The sequence below is a fragment of the Oncorhynchus kisutch genome, linkage group LG13 (assembly GCF_002021735.2).
Source record: "Oncorhynchus kisutch isolate 150728-3 linkage group LG13, Okis_V2, whole genome shotgun sequence".
NCBI classification, from domain to species: Eukaryota; Metazoa; Chordata; class Actinopteri; order Salmoniformes; family Salmonidae; genus Oncorhynchus; species Oncorhynchus kisutch.
The window spans coordinates 29,069,856-29,092,549 of NC_034186.2; the positions used below are offsets into that span (position 1 = coordinate 29,069,856).

Here is a 22,694-nt window from a genome sequence, read left to right on the forward strand (position 1 = left end):
TATTATGGGGTATTGTGTATAGGAAAAAAAATATTTGATCCCTTTTAGAATAAGGCTGTAACGTAACAAAATATAGAAAAAGCCAAGGGGGTCTGAATACATTCCGAATGTGTATGTATGTATGTTCAAAACAAGCATGCCAACATAAAAGCATGGATGCACTCACACACTTATGCAGCCTTCATGCACAGCTCACGTGTACACACACACAGATGTGCCTGTTTGGATAGATATTGGATAGACATTCATCACCATAAGCAAGCAATTAAGTAAGGAGGACAAGGCCAAATTCCCTTGACATTCAGTGCTGAGAAGAAGACACATTTTTGAAGATATGGCCTTGGTGACGAGCCTTCTCTTCCACCAGGCAGGAAGGAATACCTCACTCCTAGTGGACTATCTGGCTCAGGGCCACAGCCCTTGAAGCTGTGTCAGTTTGCCAATGAGATGTACCCTTCCTGTATCAACCCAACAGAGCTGCCCACTCCCCGCGGACTCTCTAGTGTCCAAAAGGCCGTCAGTAAACTGGCATCAAGACAAGCATGTCTGTGTGTGTAAGGAGGGTGCCTGCTGCCTGCTCAGGTCGCTTATCCCTGGATTACAGTAACTCCTGCCCTTTAGCCAAGCGCTGGCTCTCTCTGGCCTCTCTGTGTTTTAATCATTGGCTCTGGCTGTTAGCACAAATCCACTCCCTCACAGAAACTCCAGTGGAGGACTTAGCATTCTGCAACACACACTGCTCAATGCCTCAACCCACCGAGGCTCAAAGGGGGGGAAATAAAACATGACCACAAATGCACATACAACACAAACTCATGTGGGGTTTAGGTGAATATGTCCGGTTGAACCACTCTCAAACCCCTACGTTGTGTTTCTTTACTCTTTCAACATAATCAGGCCGACAAGTCTGGAGGAGAGGAAGGAAGTTATTGAGAGTAACAATGAAACTCCTTTTTTCAAGGAATCAGAGAAAGCAAATCCCACAGCCCTAATTAAAATCCGAAATGGGCACCGGAATTCCGCTTGGCAGAAAGTAATCTCTGCAGGCGAATGTAATACAAATGCAGAGAGACAGAGACAGAGAGAGAGAGAGTAAAGAATCACTACATGGTGTCTCTAGATGTACTCTCGTTCTTTAACTCTCATATTATGTATAATAAATAAATAAATAAACAACCACTTTGCATTAATGGTCAATTTGGCAATTCATAAGATCATTGAAATCTGATAGTAAAAATATATGCTTTTCATCACTTATTATTTAAAGTTGATGAGGTGCAACAAACCCGTAGTATAAGATGTTACCCAGTGGAGTGGTGAACCACAAACAGAGGATGAGAACCAAAGCTTGAACCCCATATTTGAACTGTCTGCGGTCAAGAGTGGTCTTTTAAAAAATAGAATTGCTAACTGCTGCCTGAATCCCGTGGGAGGGCCGCAGGCCTCTTTATGAATACATATACTGTACACGGACCTTCAAGGATTAATCACAGCTTGTTTCTGCTTCACTGCATTGACCACTGGCTTTATGATACACTATGACTAACAATACAATTTGCACATTGTTAGACAGGCCTACTGTATGCCATGTTAACAACCATGTCTACCCAGTGATCCATGACATCAATCTTTTGATTTATGGGGCTTGACCAAAACCCCTACCACATGTCATGTGTTCACATTGCATTAAGGTTCTGTGTGAAACTGATACATTAGGGTTAGGGTTGGACATTAGGGTTGGACAGCTTCATATCAGCACTGGGAAGGAAGGCCTGTGTTTCCTGGTAAAGAAATACAGAAACCCCTCTCTGCAGACAGATGAATAATCTTGGATTCAGAAGCTGTGCTTCACTTTCATATTTCTGGCACACACACCCTGTCCAAGCACACATAGAGGGCTTGAATGTCACTCTGTGCGTCTGGAATTCAAAGCTGCCTGTGAGGAAGTAGCGCTAGCCCTGGTCGTGGTGCTGTGCAGCGGTATGCTTCCAGAGTGGCTCCTTAGCCTCAGACCTCTTTCTTTTAATCATCAGAAGCAGGACCCAGTGACCTACCCGTACACCATGAACCCACCAACAACCAAACCCTCCACTAGCAAAGACCAACAAGGAGATCAGCTATGCAGTCAATCATTTCTAACTTTGGAACAAATCCAACATATTGTTCCTGGAAAATATCTTATCATCCAGTATTGTATTTCAACTCTCTTGACACTCATAATGGGTTTCTCCTCATTCTGTCATGAGTCCTATGTATCAGAGTGACTCTCGTTGGCACAGATATTTGGGTTTGAGAGACTGCTGCATGCTGGAGCCTTGCCAAAGGAGATGTGAAATGACTGGCGTGTAAATTGGGATTCAGACACACAGTATGTCAACGGGACATTAGCCTACAGTGGCTGTCCAGCCTGCAGCAGAAGCCCTTGTCATTGACATATAGGACACTTCATTCTTTAAATAATCAGAAAGCATATGGTGGCTGAATCAGCTATGATTGAACAGCAAGCGGTTTATTGCAATTCCCATAATCATTGTGCCATGTGTCATAGTGCAGAATACTGATAATTATGATTGATGATCAATGAAAAATAACATTTTACAGCCACCTGCTAAGCCATATTCCCCACATTATTCAAATCAGAATGAGCAAAGACTCAAACTGGTATTTTGGATATGGCTTGGAGCTACACTAGGGTGACCACATTTAAAATACCCAAATGTGGGACAACAGGATGATTTTGCGGGACATTCGCAGGACATTGTAGCCAAACGTTGGCCGCGATCTACCAGTAAAAGGTTCAAACTGAATCTTCATGCCAAACATTTGATCTTAATCCGTTTCATGGGAATATGCATTTAGATCTTATTTTAATCACTTTATTTGTGAGCAAACTAGAGTAAATGATGTTAACAAACTTCATAGCTTTCCTGTATTTTGTTTCAATCCAAGCTAGTTCTGCCTAGTGGCGCGAGCTTTTGAGTTTTGGCCCATGACAGTGTTTTTTTTTTTTACTATTCAGCAAACCATCCTAAAATCTCATAAGAAATGACTAAGTTGGTGTTTTTGATGTAACAGTAACATTATGCTATTTTATTTGGTTCTGTAATGTAGAATACTAATGAATCATTATGTGATCTTCCGAGACATTGATTCAGCTTTGATCTACCTTTAATATTTGAGCAACATTGTGAGAAGTGGCGGTGCAACACTCCGATGAGCTCCAGCAGCATTTCACTCTGAAAGCCAATTTATGATTGATCTGGAAAAGTGGTCCGGAAGCTCCGTAAAGAGGGTGTGACGCAATGGCGCTGGCCCTGGAGGTTTGCGGAGGCCAAATCGAGCTCTGTACAGAGATGCCGTGCGCTTCCAAAATGTTGTAACAATAATTAAATTAATGAACCCGCCACACGGTCTTCCATTCCTCTGGCGGTCCTCATGAGAGCCAGTTTCATCATAGCACTTGATGTTTTTTGCGACTGCACTTGAAGAAACTTTAAACGTTCTTGAAATGTTCTGTATTGACTGACCTTCATGTTTACAGTAATGATGTACAGTCATTTATATTTCTGTACACCCCCCCCCCCCCACACACACACCCCAACCTTGTCACAACACAACTGATTGGATCAAATGCATTAAATAAATTCCACAAATGTACTTTTAAGATGGTTCACCTGTTAATTTAAATGCATTCCAGGTGACTACCTCGTGAAGCTGGTTGAAAGAATGTCAAGAGTGTGAAAAAAAGAGTGTGTATTATCTTTATTTTCTTCAACATTACAAAATGTTTCTAAAATAAATGTTTGTGTTTCTTTATACTCTCATTTTGCTTTCTGTGGCACACACTACTGGTCAACATTAGCTAACAAAATAATTCTGAAGTGTATCAGGCCTTGCAGTCCCAAGATAGAAGGGGGGAGAGAATTTCAGCAAGCAAGAAAATGGCCTTGCCGAAATCCTCCCCACCCCTTCTAATTTCCTTAATTTTGTGGCTAAAGTCAAATACTTTCTGTAGAACAAACTTCACGTCAGGATAGGCAACCAAAATGAATAATTAATGTATGTGTGTTATATTAAACATAAAGGAGGGAGTAAGACATGGGATGAGAGATGATCAATTTTGTCAAATAGATTTATTTATAGATGAATACACTTGAAACAAATAGCCAAACCGAAAACTGCAGACTAGTGCCTTCCCCGCGATCAAACCAACATAAAAAATAAAATGAATAGCACCCTAACGTGATCAGAAATCTCAATTAGCAAGCAAGTCGCAGCAATGAAGAATTGAGTGTGTGTGCGTTCATGCGAAGGTGGTGGGAGAATTCTGGCAGGGGGGAGCTTTTCGCCACAACACCGGCAGTAAACACGCAGACTTACTGGAGCAATGCATCTGAGTCAGTAACAAGCCATGCCCTTTCTCATACACACACCACACAGCCCTGCTCTGCTCTGCTCCATAGAGAGCAGCCTCCTCCACTCAGCATACTTAGTTATCCGCCCCCACCATTCCTTCACTGTGCAGCACAACTGTAAGTACCTTCACTACCCACTGACTGTAGTGTCTTCTAAATCTGGGTGTACTGGGGACTGTAGGATGTGCACTAAATAGGGATTTTATTTGGGGATCAATGCTAATGCAAAGGGGGATTAGGACTAAACTATTAGCCCATGGAACCAGGAGATGGAGGCTCTACACACAGTGTAAACATCAAATAGTGGGAGAGATTAGCACCAAGGTAAGGAGGTTGTCGGGGGAATGCACTCTCCTGTATTAGATGGGCCCTCCTTATCACTTTCTAACACATTCCTTTCTCGCTGCGTCGTCGTCAAGTAAGGTCTTTAACGCTAACCAGCTCCCCTTCACAGAGGTGAAATATGATTATCGGGACAGAATGCATTTTTACCAAAGCCTGGAAAAGGGAGAATAAAACATCTTTGGTGTGTGGTGGGGGCATGGTGTGGCCCAGGCAGGCAGCAGGAGCCAGGTGAGAAGAGGGCCATTCCCTGGCTGCAGACTAACAACAGATTGCACACACAGCTGCACCCCCCCGGTCCAGGGTCTCTCCATTGGGCTCTCAGGGGGTGAGACCCTCAGCTTGAGGCTATCACTCACGCTCACATAAGCATAACAATCACACTGATCTGTCCATGTGAGTCATCCTCTGTTATCATTACCTGACCTAGCTTACACGGAGGAAGGAGGAAAATAACACAATAAAATGAAATCCGGTAGATTAGTTATCACAGTTGAAATGTCAATGACTTTAACAACACCAAACAGGATGTGTTTTGTTCCGCCGGCATAGCTCCTGTGCTAAAATACAAAATATATATGTTTGTTCGGCTCAGGTTGGCTGAACATAATTTCCCTTTTATTTGACCTGCTGGGAACCAATGAGAACGCTCAAATGATGCTATAGACAGAGCTGGCATAACCACCATTGTTTCATGTGGGGATTCTAAGGACTTCTTTTATTCAAGACATCTGCTCACACACTGAGAATGAGTTCAAAATGACAAACCACCTGCAGAAAGAGAAGCGTCTCCCGGACTGTTAATGTCACTCGAGCGAGGCAAGGCTTCTCCCATTGATCATGACTTGTACATTGTATTGTGCCAGACAGAAATTAATTTAAAGAATTCCTTGCTTTTCATTAATCCCCAAACCACCCAAGGCCTCTAAAACAAAATCTGACCGAAAATAGGGGACTAGAGAGCTCTGAATTTGACCTGACATCTGAACGCAAAGGAGAATCCATGACAAACTGAATTTCAACAAATACAAATATTTTAGAGTTTCATCTACTGTATCCAACTACAATGAAGTCAAATGGGAACTTTTCATTTTATGCAGACTCCTTAAATAGTTTTTACACATTAGTGCATTCCAGTACATAAGGATGAAAGGTCCTAGAGTGGCCAGAGTCCTGGGGGAGACTGCTGGAGTGGTCTGGTGGATTAATCATCATCTAGGGGAGGCAATTAAAACTCAGGGTTACAGGGGAGGCCAGCTCTCCAGGTGTGGAGAGAAGAGAGAGGGATGAAGGAAGGGAGGAGAACCAGGAAGAAAGAAGAGAGAATGTGTATGCGTGTGTGCATGTGCGTGTGTGTAGGGTGAGTGTGTGTGTGAACATTGCCAGGCAGCAACAAGCCTACTAAACCCAGGCCAAAAGCTCACATCTGAGCCAAGGTGACATCTGAAGGCAAATGTCCCCGGTGCTGTCCCAAATGGAATGGCCTGAGTGAGACAACCGTGTGTCACTGCCACCTTGACAGGGAGGGGACCTCTCCACGGCACACATGCACCACTCTTACTCTGCTCCAAATCACTGGCACTCAGTTCATGTGGTGAAGATAAAAGAAAAAGCAGCAAGGAGGAACATTTGCAGCTGATATGTGGCAGAGGCCTGTGGCAAAAACATCACAGCACTGTGTCTATGTGATGAAGGGAAAGATATGATCATATCTGTGGGCAATGGGCTACATTGGAAAGAGGACAGCATTTACCTCAACACCCAATGTATGAAGTGTCTTGTTTAGAGTGTATTGAGGGACATTTTGTAATGCTGTTTCCACACAAATATGTTAGGGATTGTGTCTGGTCTGTGTCTCTCTCTCTCTCTCTCTCTCTCACACACACACACGCACGCACGCACGCACGCACGCACGCACGCACGCACGCACGCACACACACACACACACACACACACACACACACACACACACACACACACAATTGTACCTGTCATTGGTGGTGTGGAAGCTCACTGTTTTAAAAGGCAGGAACCAGATGGCCTACTCCCTCTAGTCAACAGAGTATGTGTGTCTAAATGCAGTGTGCTCATAGCTCAGCTATGTCTGCAGGACATTAATGGGCTTCAATCAGATATGGACTTCGTACATTTGCATACGCAGAGACACACATGCAAGGCAATGTAAATTATTGAAGAAAACAAAAAAAGGTTGTTATTAAAACAGAAAAATATAACTTCAGGCTCAATTTCATAATTCACAATCCTAAAATATTCAAAACCCTTTACAGCTGTGACCATATTGATGTTACAGTATATAAACCACTGCAGTAGTTTCTAGAAAGCATATGTAATGTCCTCATTCTGGCTGGATAAAACAGGAAAATAACTACCTGCCACGATGTGTGTGGCAATTATTATCAATCTCCCTGGCCCTGAAGGCAAGTTCACTTCAAAAAGCCACATGCAAGATCTCTCTCCACTGGCTTTGGCACAGAGCATGAGGTGGGTCCTCTGTTCCCAGTATAGTTCCTTAACATAATGCTTAGCTCTTTAGGCTATAGTCATTAATAAAACAACACATATCCTATAAATCTGTTCTATGGCACAGTGTACAGAAACTCTTGACAACTCATTTCATCATAGTATTATCACAGAGCCTCACCTCCTCAAATAAACAAGTCAGGTTAACAAACAGTGGTATTAACAACTCAGTGCAGCTTCAGAATTAGTTCTAAGACCCTGCTATGACAAATCAAAGCCTGGCACTGTACTTCATCCTTTGTACCAAGAATGTATAAGAATGTATGATGGGGCTTTTAAGGCATTTCAACTTAAAATGGGGTCGAGGCGCCTTTCAACTTCAATGAACAGTATGATGTTTTATTAACATGCTGTCTCTAAATAGCACAGGGCCTTGCTCTCAGAGTGTGTCCACAGGAGGATAAAACAGATCCTGATGACAGCACCTTGACTGCTTCTTCAAGGCTGACTTCAGCTCACGATTAGCCATAGAAGGCCAGGGCCTCAATTCTTATCTAAAGAGCTTTGTGTTTATGCACACAAACGTAGGACGCCTGATGGCGCTCAGGGTTCAGCTCCAACGCCGCTCTCCCTGCCACAGCACAGCTGCAGTAAAAGCCTCTTTAGAGGGGGGAGTACAACCCTGCACATACTGTACTGTATTCCAGGAAGTCCATTCAGACCATGGCCCTGCAGTGAAACAGCGAGAACCTCTAGTATGCCCCTTTCCTTTCCTGGCCTAGAGTTAGGCCATGAAAGGATTAGACAATTTACCCACAGTGCAGTGGAGTTGTTCGTTGAGACAATACGTGTCACTCATAGTAACTGTCCAGAGGCCCATTGACTACAGCAGCCCATTGACTACAGAGGCCTATTGACTATTATCCGACAGTGCTGGAAAATAAACCAAACATGCACGGTGAGCACTGCCATGCTGAGCAGCCTGCTCCCTGCTAGTCACTCCCTATATAAAACTCAAAGCATTGTTATCGTTTACCTCGGCATGTTGGGTGCTGTTTTTCATTCTAATGTAGCAAAGAGTGGATGATTCAATAAAGAATGTCTGAGAGGAAATTCAACACTGGCAGCACAAAAGATTCTGTATGGTAATCAACCTGTTACTTTACATCTGGCATACGATTATCAGGTATTCCCTTATACAGTAGTTACCCAGACATAATGCCTATGTAATGCCTAGCGGTTAAGAGCGTTGGGCCAGTAACTGAAAATGTGCTGTTTTGAATCCCTCAGCTGACTAGGTGAAACATTTGTTGGTGTGCCCTTGAGCAAGTCACTTAACCCTAATTGCTCCAGGGTCGCCTTCATGAATGGCTGATCCCTGGCCATGACCCCACTCTCTGAGGGTGTCTCAGGGGAATTGGGATATGCAAAAAGCATTTTATTGTTTTTAAATAGGACAAATGTAAGAACCCACCTAATTATTTTTATTAAGATGGTAAATGCAAATAGATGAATTCTCAATGGCACTTGTTCAAAGATGTATTCCTACAATATATTTGAGACAGTGCCCTCTAGTGAAACTACCTCATTATTCCCTGTATAATACTTCTGTATGTCAACTATCTCCCCTTTGGGATATAGCCATGTTGTTGTGTTGAAGGGCACCTAACAGAAAGAACTTAGGAGAATATAGTGGCAGAGCGGTCTGTTAAGGCTTGCTGGGTAGGGTGCATGGGTGGCAGGCAACAACATTTTTCTTAATGGAAAGAAGTCCATCGATCTAAGAATCTGCTTCTCCAAACATGCTCCACTAATCTTGGGTAGACAGGCTGTTCCAGTTGTAACAAGCACAAAAAAATCAAGGCTTCCACATGGACAACCAACTCAGTGAGGACCAACACATTTACAGTATCAGGCAGTGACTTGTGGATATCTGCACCACTCTGATCCAACCATGCCTGGAGTATGCCAGTGTGTTGCTGGTAGTCTGCACAAAAAAGCAACAAGCTGCACTGGACAGGGTACAAAAGAAGGCAAGCAAGATGATAACAAAAAACAGAGACATCCCACTGACCCTCCATCACTACAGTCACAGGGTGAGCAAGCAGCAGTAAGATTGGTCACCAACCTGACCACCGTCTACATAATTTTCGACCACAGAGACAGGGAGACAGCATTGGCAGTCCTCTGCATTCAGATAATTTGCTTCATTAACAAGAACTTCATCCAAACCCTTTTTAACACTTAAAAGAAAAAGAGGGTTATAAATAAAAATGGAAGTTAAAACCATTGACGTCATCATCTATGCACTGAGTGTGTTGAACATGACAATTACACCATTTTGATTGACAGGGGCATTGACTGCCACAGGAAATAACAGCAATCAAGTCATCCCTTTTTGTTAAAAAAACATTGTCAGGACAGCCTCCCTTAACATACTTTTTGGATGTCAACTGACAGAGGGAGACAGTAGCTGTAGTAGAAAAGAGGAGAAGACAAAATAAAATACAAATGGGAAAAGATGTTCAGTTTGAAAACATAACACTCAATGCCCATCACAATTAAAGAGTATTCAAACAGATGGTACATATGATTATTTATTTTTATTTTTATTTTTTCTCCCCAATATCATGGTATCCAATTGTTAGTAGTTACTATCTTGTCTCATCGCTACAACTCCCATACGGGCTCGGGAGAGACAAAGGTCGAAAGCCATGCATCCTCCGAAACACCACCTAACCAAGCCGTACTGCTTCTTAACACAGCGCGCATTCAACCCGGAAGCCAGCCGCACCAATGTGTCAGAGGAAACACTGTGCACCTGGCGACCTGGTTAGCGTGCACTGCGCCCGGCCCGCCACAGGAGTCTCTAGTGCACAATGAGACAAGGATAATCCCCACCGGCCAAACCCTCCCTAACCCGGACGACGCTAGGACAATTGTGTGTCGCACCATGGGTCTCCCGGTCTTGGCCGGCTGCGACAGAGCCTGGGCGCGAACCCAGAGTCTCTGGTGGCACACCTAGCACTGTGAAGCAGTGCCCTAGACCACCCGGGAGGCAGGTGAATACAGATATTCAAATCTAGTATTTGATGTTTGTAATTAGAACAAGTGCATTCATCACCAAAATATTCCGAACTTTGTAATTTGGTTTCAATTGTTTACGGTGAATCATGAATGGTCATTCTATAGCATGGCGGCCTTGGCACTGTAAAAATAAGACCAGTAAATGGTGCAGCTAAAATGGAGAAGAATAAAACATTTATCCAAAGTTTGCTACTGTATGTGTAAGAATCACCCCAGCAGTGTCACCCCAACACAGCTGTGTAGAGCTAGAACTGTCATTCACTAGGTCATCGTGATACCTGAGCTGCATTGGGACCTGCTTTATAAAAACCTCTTTTTATATTGAAGAGTGAGATCTCAATAAAATATATCCCCAACCGTTTGGCTCCGTTCCCCCACCTCATTATTATTACTCATTAACTTTTGAACTTCCACTCACTGGGATGGATTACAACTGTGATGGTGACCTTTGACTTCCAATGGACAATCAAGTCTGACTATGATCACAAAGATGGTCATCGGGAGACTTAGATCTAATGACCTCCTCTATCCCATGACGCACCTTCACCTTCATATCATTGTATTACTAGTCAGAGACTATGGCTGGCACAATTATGTGAAGTTTAGCCGATATACTAAAGGTCCAATTGAAGTTGCACATTTTGTTAAGTAATTACCATCTGTAATGTTATCTGTTCCAATTCTGAGGTACAGTAGATTATTAAATATTGTGCTGTCATGCAAGGAAGGGCTGGGCTGCAGGAGTAGGGCAGAGGAGGCAGAGTGAAATACGACTGCAGTGTTGGAGTGTGGCGTACAGGAGGCAGGAGGGAGACATTACCTTGGTGTCACCCAAAACGATCTAATGATCAAAATGACCTCAGCAGCCAGAGTCACTTTGGTAATCTCCTGCTTAATCACTGTTTGTTTTAAATGTCATGGGCTCACAGTGGATCCATCCGGCATGGCTGATGGGCCGTGGTTCTGACTCCTGACACCCGTAGCCTACTGCTCCCTTCCACCACAGAGACAAGCTCCCTAGTTTAATTGCTTTTCACAAACCAGCACCCTGGGCTTCACACTCGTGGACGTTTGGTTGGACTGAGCCAAAGTCGTGCATGCAAGGGCTCATCCTGCTAGTTGCCATAGCAGCAATCTGTTTCCCAAAGTTGATTTTCAAGTTCTTCTTTTAAAAACAAATTTCACTGCTTCTAAAAATCGACCTGAATTGACCTGAATGTTGGGGGAGATGTTGGTAATTGCTGGTGCTTGTTGAAATATTGGGAGCGCCAATTTGGCTTACAATACTTTTCAAGTCCTCATTATTTCTACACTCTTGCGCTGGAGAGTGTTTGACCAATCTCTGTCCTGTCTCATCATGTCACTGCCTCCCTCGCCCATCAGATGACTGCTATGCAAGTTCCATGTTCACCAAATGGACGCTGTTTGACATTATTCTACATCCTGTTCCACCAGGAAGTAGGAGCTGTGCCAGGAGAAAATACAATGCCATTCAAACATACCATTATCTATCTGTCTGCTCAAATGCAGTTTCTCTTTAAGAAGAAGTAAGTGCTGTCCTGTTGTCCTGGGAGTGACAGTGGGACTAGAGTAGTCTCCTGCTTATTGATGTCCATTGTAATGCACCGTTATTAATTATGTTTCACACCCCCCGGGAATATCAATTTCATTCTACAGCAATCGATCGCAACTTGTATCCTAACAATGGGTCTTAGCCTTGAGTGAGCAGTGGTCGTACAGATTCAGCAGAAGCTGCATGCGGGCATGCACACACAGTCTCTCATTCTCTCTCTTACATACACAATAAACAGACACAGCTCATACCTTACTGTCACGCCCTGATCTGTTTCACCCGTCTTTGTGATTGTCTCCACACACCTCCAGGTGTCACCCATTTTCCCCATTAGTCCCTGGGTATTTATTCCGGTGTTCCCTGTTTGTCTGTTGCCAGTTCGTCATGTCATGTCAACCAGTGTGGTTTTCCGTGGTCCTGTTTTTTCTTATCTCTCTTTTGGTAGTCCTCCTGGGTTTGTCCCTTGCCTGCCTTGACTCTGAACCTGCCTGCCTGACCATACTGCCTGCCCTGACCTCGAGCCTGCCTGCCACTCTGTACCTCCTGGACTCTGACCTTGTTCATGATCTTTTGCCTGTCCACGACCATTCTCTTGCCTGCCCCTTGGACTAATACATATCAGAGACTCAAATAATCTGCCTCCTGTGTCTGCATCTGGGTCTTTCCCTGCGCCTTTATACTTACAGCACACTAAGAATTATTACAGCACAAAAAAGTGAAACATTGGGCATGCTGAAATACAGTACCGTACTATGCACACTATACTGTATATGACCATATATAACATAATTCCATTTCTTTAAATCTCCTTTTAGATTTGTATTTACATTCTACATTATTCGGTATACCAAACATACTTTTATTGATTTAAGTGTCACACTATAATAGCTGTATGCCGACTTGGCAATGGTTCATGTTGACAACCAATTAGGTCATTATTCAATTCACATGCACCTCAAGCATTTCCCATATGACACTATATTCCCACAACAATACTCTGTTCTTTTTATTCAAAAGCTTTCAATCATAATGAGATGTCTGTTAAAGAATGCATAATATCCTCACTAAGTCTAGGTATTCTACCAAAGGAATGTTACCAGTCCTATCACCAGGTTATAAAATAAGCCCCAGATGACCTTGTGGTGTAGTCTATTCACAGCCCCCTCAGTGGAGAGAGATTCATTAAGAGGGAGGGATGGAGGGATGGAAAGAGATGTATTCTAGTCAGAGCTACAAAAGTCCTAACACCCGTGCACAGGTATATGGAGGTGTGAGTCTAATTTCTGGGCATCGTTCTATTTTTTATAACTACGAACCCAAATGTGTTGAAGGTAGATAAGAAATATGTGGTACAATAAGACTCTTACTGTATTTATTTGTCATATTCTAGCTGTAATCAAGATAACGTTTTGCGGCTGCTCCACCTGTTAGAGAATCAGCATCATTTTTAAACGCTGCGCTTACTCACAAGTTTCTCCTGTTGAGTTTATGATTGGCACCCTACCAGCCGGGTTAATATGGCTCCAGTTGATGATTAATCTAAGATTGTCTATATAAATTCAATTTGGCACCAAACCAAAACAGACTACATTTGCACAGAGAAACAGTCTGGCTTCATCTTTTCATTCAAATGGGTCTGTCTCCATGGGGAATAAAAAAAGAACTGACAATGTTATGGGCAATCTAGGTCAATGACACATAACACCACATCACACAATATCTTTATGAGCCCAACGGTGGTAGAAAGCCATTCTTCATGATGGGCACACACTGGTTGAATTAACATTATTTTCACATAATTCCAATGAAATTATGTTGAACCAGCGTGGAATAAACTCTGAATTACCGTCTGTGCCCAGTGGGTAGCTACAATATTTGGCCAGGCTATATGTACTGTGTTCTGGCCTGTTTTAAAAGCTGCCACCCATGTTTGACACTAAACCTAGACAGTTTGTAGCCCCGCTCTCTGTTTGGAGATGGAACTGACCAGGAGACCAAAGGTCTCTAGCAGTATCTTCTTAGGTCTTCCAGAGCTCTGTTACAGTAATCAGTATGTCCAAACCGTTTTTTCTTTTCTTCTACACAAACCCTCCTTCCTTATCCGCCTGGAGACATGACCCTTAATCTGACTTTGGGATTATTTATTTCAATTGGTGAGGATGAGAAATGCTCCCAACATGCTGGACTGTATCAATTACAGGGCATAATTAGTGAGTGAGTGTCTTGGGGAGATAAAGAATAGCATTAGAGAGACACAAACAGAGGGAGATTGACTTCTTCCAGGGATTTTTGGCTAATCCAATTTCACCGAGACTGTTTATGCGCCTGCACGTTTCTTTGACGTGTAAATGGTAAAAGAAGCAAACACAAACAGTAATGACCCAAAGAAATATTAACGTCTCAGCATAAGAGTCTATACAGGGGAAAACAATGGGCCTTTTGGCCGGAGAAAATGCCCAAACTTCAGACTATTACATACCGTTGTTCATCATAGCACACTAAATCCCACCCTTCTATTTATGTATAGTCAATCACCAAGCACACAGTGCACTGACTAAATAAAGTTAATTGTAGTCTACTAGCCTCCTGCAGAAATCCGAGTGGTCACAAATAAAGTGGAAAGAGCTGAGGCATCCAAGCAGGACAGAATGCCGTTAGTTAATGTGGGAGAATTACTGAGGATAAAACCATTTCACGTAACTATTTTATTTTATTTTTGAAACATTCTAACACAATATCCCCTCTCCCCATAGAGCATCAGTTTGGGAGAGAGATTGCAGGATTCCCTCTGTTGCATAGCTGCAGGAAGTAGGGGTGCTGAATGTGCTGAAGCACCCCCTGATTTAAAAAAAAGTGTTATTTTTCTTCACAAAAGTAGTGCACTGGGCCTTTACTAGTCCCATATTAGCAGGCTGATATAGCCCACACCCCCAAACAGGTAGTTCATCCAAGGTATGAACTATGAGTTGGTGGCTGAATGCATGATCATAATGTTAGTTGAGGTTACAACACTGTGTCTTTCTCCAAAAGAATCTGGGCTCTGCTGTTGGCCCTGTCGCCTGAAAAATAAATGTGACTAAATAAATAATAAATACACTAAACTGCAAAGCCTGTTTGGGAGTCAGATTGTCTCAGTTCAGTTGAAACTGAGTTATCTTTCTGACACAAATATACATGTATTCCATGATCCTTGGCACCAAAACAATATCATGCCACCAGAGGTTTGTCGGCATTTAATTTAACATTACTACCTGCTTGGGCCCTGTCCCCGCCTGTCAGCTATACACAGCTGGGCATGGAGTGAACAAGGCCTTCTTGTCACTAGTGGGGATACAGTGTGCTACAGTGTTTGGCTGGGAGACTGTCTTTGCTAGAAGGATGCAGGTCCCTGAGAGACTGTTACAGAAAAGCCCACATCTGCTTCCTAAGAATGTCTAACTTTCACTCAGACAGAGAAAAGCTTTCAGAAGGGGCCGCAGGTTTATTGGCTGAGAGATCAGCAGCAAACAATGTGCTCTAAATCACCTTTGCATGACCTGGGAGAGCCTCCTTCTCAGAGAAACACTTCCAAATGAATGTAATTTTCATGCAAATCATCTCAGCTCGCTATTTATTGTTCTGCAGCTGTGCATAATGCCTCCACACTAAGAAGCACTAAGAAACAGAGAATTACGGAGTAATTGGTGTATGTGTGAAAAGGCCTACCTACCTGTGCAGAGCCTGGATCTTCTCAGCTGTGATGTCCCTCAGCAGCTCCTCCAGGAGGTCTGTGTCAGTGGGGGGTTCAGGGGTGGGCTTGTCCGTGCTGTGGGCGTAGTGGCCTATCAGTAGCCCCAGGATAAAGAGCCCTACACCTGCTAGCAGGTACTTGACCAGGCTGCAGCTGCTTCTCCGCTGGCCCTTGGGTGGAGCCCTGGTGAAGTGGGAGATGTAGTTGGGGTCCTCCTGCAGCCGCTCAAACCTACCGTGTGGCGAGACGGACACAGAGGGCTGGATGGGCTCCAGGTCTGGGTCTGGATCAGCACGGTTGGAGTTGCCCACGGTCCGATGCTCCACACACTCCAGCTGGAAGCGGTCCAGGCCTAGTCCCGGGTCCTGTAGCTCCTTTTCCATGTCCCACTCCAGGTCCAGGGCGGATGCCTGCAGTTCCTCCCGCTCCAGAGACCCTGTGTGGGCCGCACGCACCTTCCTGTATGCCATGCCTTCAAGACCTGGATACAAACAGATTATACAGAGGTCTCTGTTATTATCCCAGGTTAAAATGAGCACTGAATGAGGGGTTGGTTAACAGCTAATCAACCAAATTGATGAACTTAACCTTTCAGTATATCATACAGACCTACACTGAGAGAGCCTGTGCAGTTGGACCTATGCACTGCATTACCACTGACGCGCATGGCACACACATTGTTTCCTGGGCTTACATCACCATAACAATTCAAAGGTGATGTATTTATGTGGCCCAGGGGTTGAACTCCAGCGCCCTAACTAAATAGTCGCACGAAACCCAATTAGAGCATGCTAAGTTCACTACAGCTGCTGAAGCAGATCATTAAGGGAGATGACTGAGTGGGATCAAATTCATAAAACGGAGCCCAGTGTCTTAGTATACCATCAAATTTAACTGTCCCTTTTACTGACACTGTTATCAAACTCCAAACAGAAGCCCAATCGATAATAACCAAAAATTCCAAACTGCCGCCAAACTCAAAAGCACACCAAAGCCACTTATTCTTTCAAAGACATTGCTTTAAAGACTTTCTTTAAACAGACATTAGAGTGAAATCTGTTGCTATGAAAGTTATATTGCACCACCCTGAGCAGCAAGAGAACACTAAGTGATCTCTCTGAGCAACACTTTTCTTCAGTTTCTCTGAAGAAAAGAGAAGAAAAAATGTATAAGTTTAATATGGTCCCTTTCACATTGTATACTTCAATGTCAGAATGGTCATTTAATTTTGTGTGGGTGTTTCAGGGAGAGGAGGAAGAAAAGCTTGTTCCTTGCTTAAAAATAACATGCCTGGATCTGACATCACGTGGCTGTTTGGGGTTTTAGGCTAGGTTTCAATATAAGCACTTTGTGACATCTGCTGATTTAAAAAGGACTTTATAAATACATTTGATTGATTGATTGATGGTACGAATGCAGCATAGACAAAGGCCTGAGAATTTCCCCACATCAATCTTCAATGCGCCACTAAATGTCCATTATTTCTGCACAGTCAGATAAAAGATTCCCTCTCTGCCAAGGGACAAAGTAAATTTTAATATTGACCCTTGTCAACCAATAGTTCAGAATGCACACGCACGCACGCATGTACACACGCACACACACACACACGCACACACACACACACACACACACACACACACACACACACACACACACACACACACACACACACACACACACACACACACACACACACACACACACACACACACACACACACACACCCAGTGCCACTCCCCACCCAGCCTTACCCCATGTGGACTGGCATAGTCTACTGTACATATGGTGGTGAGGGGAAACAGCAGCTCTCCCATGCAGAGTGACAGCTGACATTTAATCACAGGAACACCAGCGATTTAATGCCTTTCAACTCTCAGACAAAGCCATCCATTCTAATACTGTCTTTGACTTTTCCATGAAGGATGCCAGACTGACACCTCACATGGTAAGGTATATCAAATACATGCCACGTTCTTGAGCATGAGTATTTTATTTAGCGTTTTATTAGGTGCCCTGGTATTGCTGGTTCTTGTTAAAATGTAAAGAGATGTACAGTACATAACCAACCTGCTAAATACCTGCAAATCAAGTTGCTATTGCTTTCTTTTATTCATAGCACCTTTTTTTCTAATAAGAGCTTCTGGATATCAGGACAGCGATCACTCACCTCAGATTAGATTAAGATTTTTTCTTCAACAAGCAGGACGCACAGGATGTACTTCAGACACACGACAAGGCCAACATCCCCGTCATTGGCAAGAGAAAGAGATGCAGGTACAGAGGACACAGAGCGGGGTGCCTCGTAAGGATCCGCAGACGGCGAGTGGGAAAGCTGCCGTTACCGCCAATATTACTTGCCAACGTGCAATCATTGGACAATAAAATAGACAAGGTACGATCACGAATATCCTACCAACGGGACATCAGAAACTATAATATTTTATGTTTCACGGAATCGTGGCTGAATGATGACATGAATATTCAGCTAGCGGGTGTCTTATGATAAATTGTAGACCACACTATTTGCCAAGAGATAACAACCCAACCCTCAACATAATCAAGACAAAGGAGATGATTGTGGACTACAGGAAAAGGAGGACCGAGCACTCCCCCATTCTCATCGATGGGGCTGTAGTGAAGCAGGAGAGCTTCACATTCCTTGGTGTCCACATCAACAACAAACTAGAATGGTCCAAACACAACAAGACAGTTGTTAAGAGGGCACAAAAAAGCAGATTCCCCCTCAGGAAACTAAAAAGATTTGGCATGGATCCTCAAAAGGTTCTACAGCTGCAACATCGAGAGCATATTTTCAATTATGGCCTAGGAACAGTGGGTTAACTGCCAGAACGACAGATTTTTACCTTGTCAGCTCTGAGATTTGATCTTGTATGTACATATCCCAACCAGAAGCCATGGATTATAGGCAACATCCGCATCAAGCTAAAGTCTAGAGCTGCCGCTTTCAAGGAGCGGGAGACTAATCCGGACGCTTATAAGAAATGCCGCTATGCCCTCAGATGAACCATCAAACAAGCAAAGCATCAATAGAGGATTAAGATTGAATCCTACTACACCGGCTCTGACGCTGGTTGGGTGTGGCAGGGCTTGAAAACTATTACGGACTACAAAGGGAAACCCAGATGTGAGCTGCCCAGTCACGCGAGCCTACCAGATGAGCTAAATGCCTTTTATGCTCGCTTCGCAGCAAACAACACTGAAGCATTCACGAAAGCACCAGCTGTTCTGGATGACTGTGTGATTACGCTTTCGGTAGCCGATGTGAACAAAACCTTTAAACAGTTCAACATTCACAAAGCCGCTGGGCCAGACGGATTACCGGGATGTAATCCAACTGTCAAGTGTCTTCACTGACATTTTCAACCTCTCTCTGACCGAATCTGTAATACCTACATTTTTCAAGCAGACCACCATAGTCCCTGTGCCCAAGGAAGGGAAGGTAACCTGCCTAAATTATTACTGCCCTGTGGCACTCGGTAGCCATGAAGTGCTTTGAAAGGCTGGTCATGGTTCACATCAACAGCATCCTCCCAGACACCCTAGACCCACTCTAACAGATCCACAGATGACGCAGTCTCAATCACAATCCACACCGCCCTTTCTCACCTGGACAAAAGGAACACCTATGTGAGAATGCTGTTCATCGACTACAGCTGAGTGTTCAAAACCATAGTGCCCTCAAAGCTCATCACTAAGCTAAGGACTCTGGGACTAAACACCTCCCTCTGCAACTGGATCCTGGACTTCCTGACGGGCTGCCCCCAGGTGGTAAGAGTAGGCAACAACACGTCCGCTACACTGCTTCTTAACACTTGGGCCCCTCAGGGGTGTGTACTTAGTCCCCTCCTGGATTCCCTGTTCACTCACGACTGCGTGGCCAAACACGACTCCAACACCATCATTAAGTTTGCTGACGACACAACAGTGGTAGGTCTGATCACTGACAACGATGAGACGGCCTATAGGGAGGAGATCGGAGACCTGGCAGTGTGGTGCCAGGACAACAACCTCTCCCTCAATGTGAGCAAGACAAAGGAGCTGATCGTGGACTACAGGAAAAGGCGGGCCGTACATGCCCTCATTAGCATCGACGGGCTGTTGTGGAGCGGGTTGAAAGTTTCAAGTTCCTTGGTATCCACACATACCAAGACAGTCGTAAAACCTTTTCCCCCTTAGGAGACTGAAAAGATATGGCATGGGCCCCCAGATCCTCAAAGGTTCTACAGCTGCACCATCGAGAGCATCCTGACCATTGTATCACCGCCTGCTCGGAATCTGACTGTAAGGCGCTACAGAGGGTAGTGCGAACGGCCCAGTACATCACTGGGGGCCAAACGTCCTGGCATTCAGGACCTATATAATAGGCGGTGTCAGAGGTAAGCCCATAAAATTGTCAGAGACTCCAGTCACCCAAGTTATAGACTGTTTTCTCTGCTACTGCACGGCAAGGGGTACCGGATCGCCAAGTCTAGGACCAAAAGGCTCCTCAACAGCTTCTACCCCCAAGCCATTAGACTGCTGAACAATTCATAAAAATCGCCACTGGACAATTTACATAGACACCCCCCACACTGTTGCTACTCGCTGTTTGTTTGATACCTATGTATCGTCACTTCGCCCCACCTACATGTACAGATTACCTCAACTAGCCTGTACCCCTGCACAATGACTCGGTACCGGTGCCCCCTGTATATAGCCTCATTATTGTTATTCTTATTGTGTTACTTTATTATTACTTTTTATTTTAGCCTACTTTTAGCCTATATTTTCTTCTTCTTGAACTGCACTGTTGGTTAAGGGCTTGTAAGTAAGCGTTTCACGGTAAAGTCTACACTTGTTTTATTCGGCGCATGTGACAAACAAAGTTTAATTTGATTTGATGCATAGTCACTTTAACCATTCCTACATGTACATCCTACCTCAATTAGCCTGACTAACCGGTGCCTGTATATAGCCTCGCTACTGTTTTTCACTGTCTTTTTACTGTTGTTTTTATCTCTTTACTTATATATTGTTCACCTAATACCTATTTTTTACTTAAAAATCACACTGTTGGTTAAGGCCTGTAAGTAGGCATTTCACTGTAAGGTCTACCTACACCTGCTGTATTCGGTGCACGTGACAAATAAACGTTGATTTGATTTGTCATTTTGACTGAAATCAAATGAGACAACTGATAATATGGTGAATGTACAATAGCTACCAACACGTGATCGATAACCTGATTGCCAAGGGCAGGCATGAAGACATCACAACTAACTGTGTCTGTTAGTCTTCAGCCAACACATTCAAATGGCATCACACTGGCCTTACCATGGACTTTCTAGCATTAATACTGAAATTAACTGTTTATCTACTCATCTATTCCTGTTCAAGTTATACAAAAAAGAACAACTCAACAAGTGTTTACAGAATATATTGTATATGTGCAGTAGCCTTAGTAACTATAGTTCTTATAATGCCCTGATAGCATTCTATGGTTAATCTTCAGGGCACACAATGGAATACAAATCTGTTTGTGGATCAGTGTTGGAGAGGGGAGAATAACATTGGGATGCTGAGGGTAACCCTCTTCTTTAACTTTCAACCCTTAGATGCCATTGACAGAGAGATTGAAAGAAAAGCCCAAGACCTTTCTTGAATGCCTGTATCTGTAACTATATTATTTATTAATATAATTTCCATATGTTTCAATACTGATGAGATACTGAACAGAAATGTAAACGCAACATGTAAAGTGTTGGTCCCATGTTTCATGAGCTGAAATAAAAGATCCCATATATGTTCCATATGCACAAAAAGCGTATTTCTCTCAAATATTGAACACACGTGTTTACATTCCTGTTAGTGAGCATTTCTCCTTTGCCAAGATAATCCATCCACCTGACAGCTGTGGCATATTAAGAAGCTGATTAACAGCATGATCATTACACAGGTGCACCTTGTGCTGGGGACTTCACACTGCCATTGAAGAGGAGTGCAACAATATTCTACAGGCCACAATCAACAGCCTGATCAACTCTATGAGAAGTAGATGTGTATGTGCAGCATGAGGCAAATGGTGGTCACACCAGATACTGACTGGTTTTCTGATACTCATCCCAGCCTTTCATTAAAGGTATCTGTGACCAACATATGCATACCTTTATTCCCAGTCATGTGAAATCCATAGATTAGGGTCTAACTCATTTATTTAAATTGACTGATTTCTTTATATGAACTGTAATTAGGTAAAATCCTAGAAATTGTTGCATGTTGCATTTATATTTTTGTTCATTACAGTAAAAGAGAAATGTGTGTGTGTTTGTGTCCGTGTGTGGAGTAGGTTATTGTGCGTGGGCGTGTGAGTGGGTGAGAGAGGGAGAAGGTGGGAGGAAGAGAGAGGACAAAAAAAGAGAGAGTAAATATTTCCCAGCACAGTCCTGCCTACCCATCATCTCATTTGACATGACCTTGTCAGTTGCCGTAGTTACAAAACATGAAGCCAGCTGTCGATCAGTTTAGCTGTTGAACATTTCACAGAAGGGCAAAGAAACTGGAGAAAGGTGACAAGAAAAACTTAAGCAAATTATTGCCATGGAATACCTACAACTCGCTGCACAACATAGCAGCACACAATGCAAATGCTGTTGCCAAATTAAACAGCAAACTCTATTTCATGGACAGACACAAATGCCAATTGTAAGTGTAGTAAGTATATGCTTGGTTAAGAACTACTGTGGGCCAACAGTGGCTGGAACTAACGCTGCACCAGCCTGGAGGAATAAGAGGAAGCATGGCTGCTGTGCTGTTTTGCTACGGTACTATTCATTTAGAACCAGCATCTGGCCCAGCTCTCAGAATATGTTACTGGCCTGGGCCACCAGAGCAAGCCTTTATTTTTATAGTGCTCATGAATAAAATATTCCATCCCCAGGGTGTGGCCCAAATAATTCTACTTTATGGATCTCTGCATTAAATCTCAATGTACAGTAGATGGGGCATGTCTAAGAATGCTAGACAAGAAAACAATAACATGCACCACATCCATTTCCTCAGATCT

At 43.5% G+C, this 22,694-nt stretch overlaps 1 protein-coding gene across 1 annotated transcript in view; it reads right to left on the reverse strand.

Annotated features, from left to right (window-relative positions):
* Nucleotides 1-22,694, reverse strand: part of naaladl2 (N-acetylated alpha-linked acidic dipeptidase like 2) — a 273,612-nt gene that overhangs the window by 168,914 nt on the left and 82,004 nt on the right. The window contains exon 2 of the mRNA XM_031785955.1: nucleotides 15,608-16,109. Coding sequence (XP_031641815.1) covers nucleotides 15,608-16,109 — 502 coding nt within the window. The remainder of the gene's footprint in view (nucleotides 1-15,607; nucleotides 16,110-22,694) is intronic.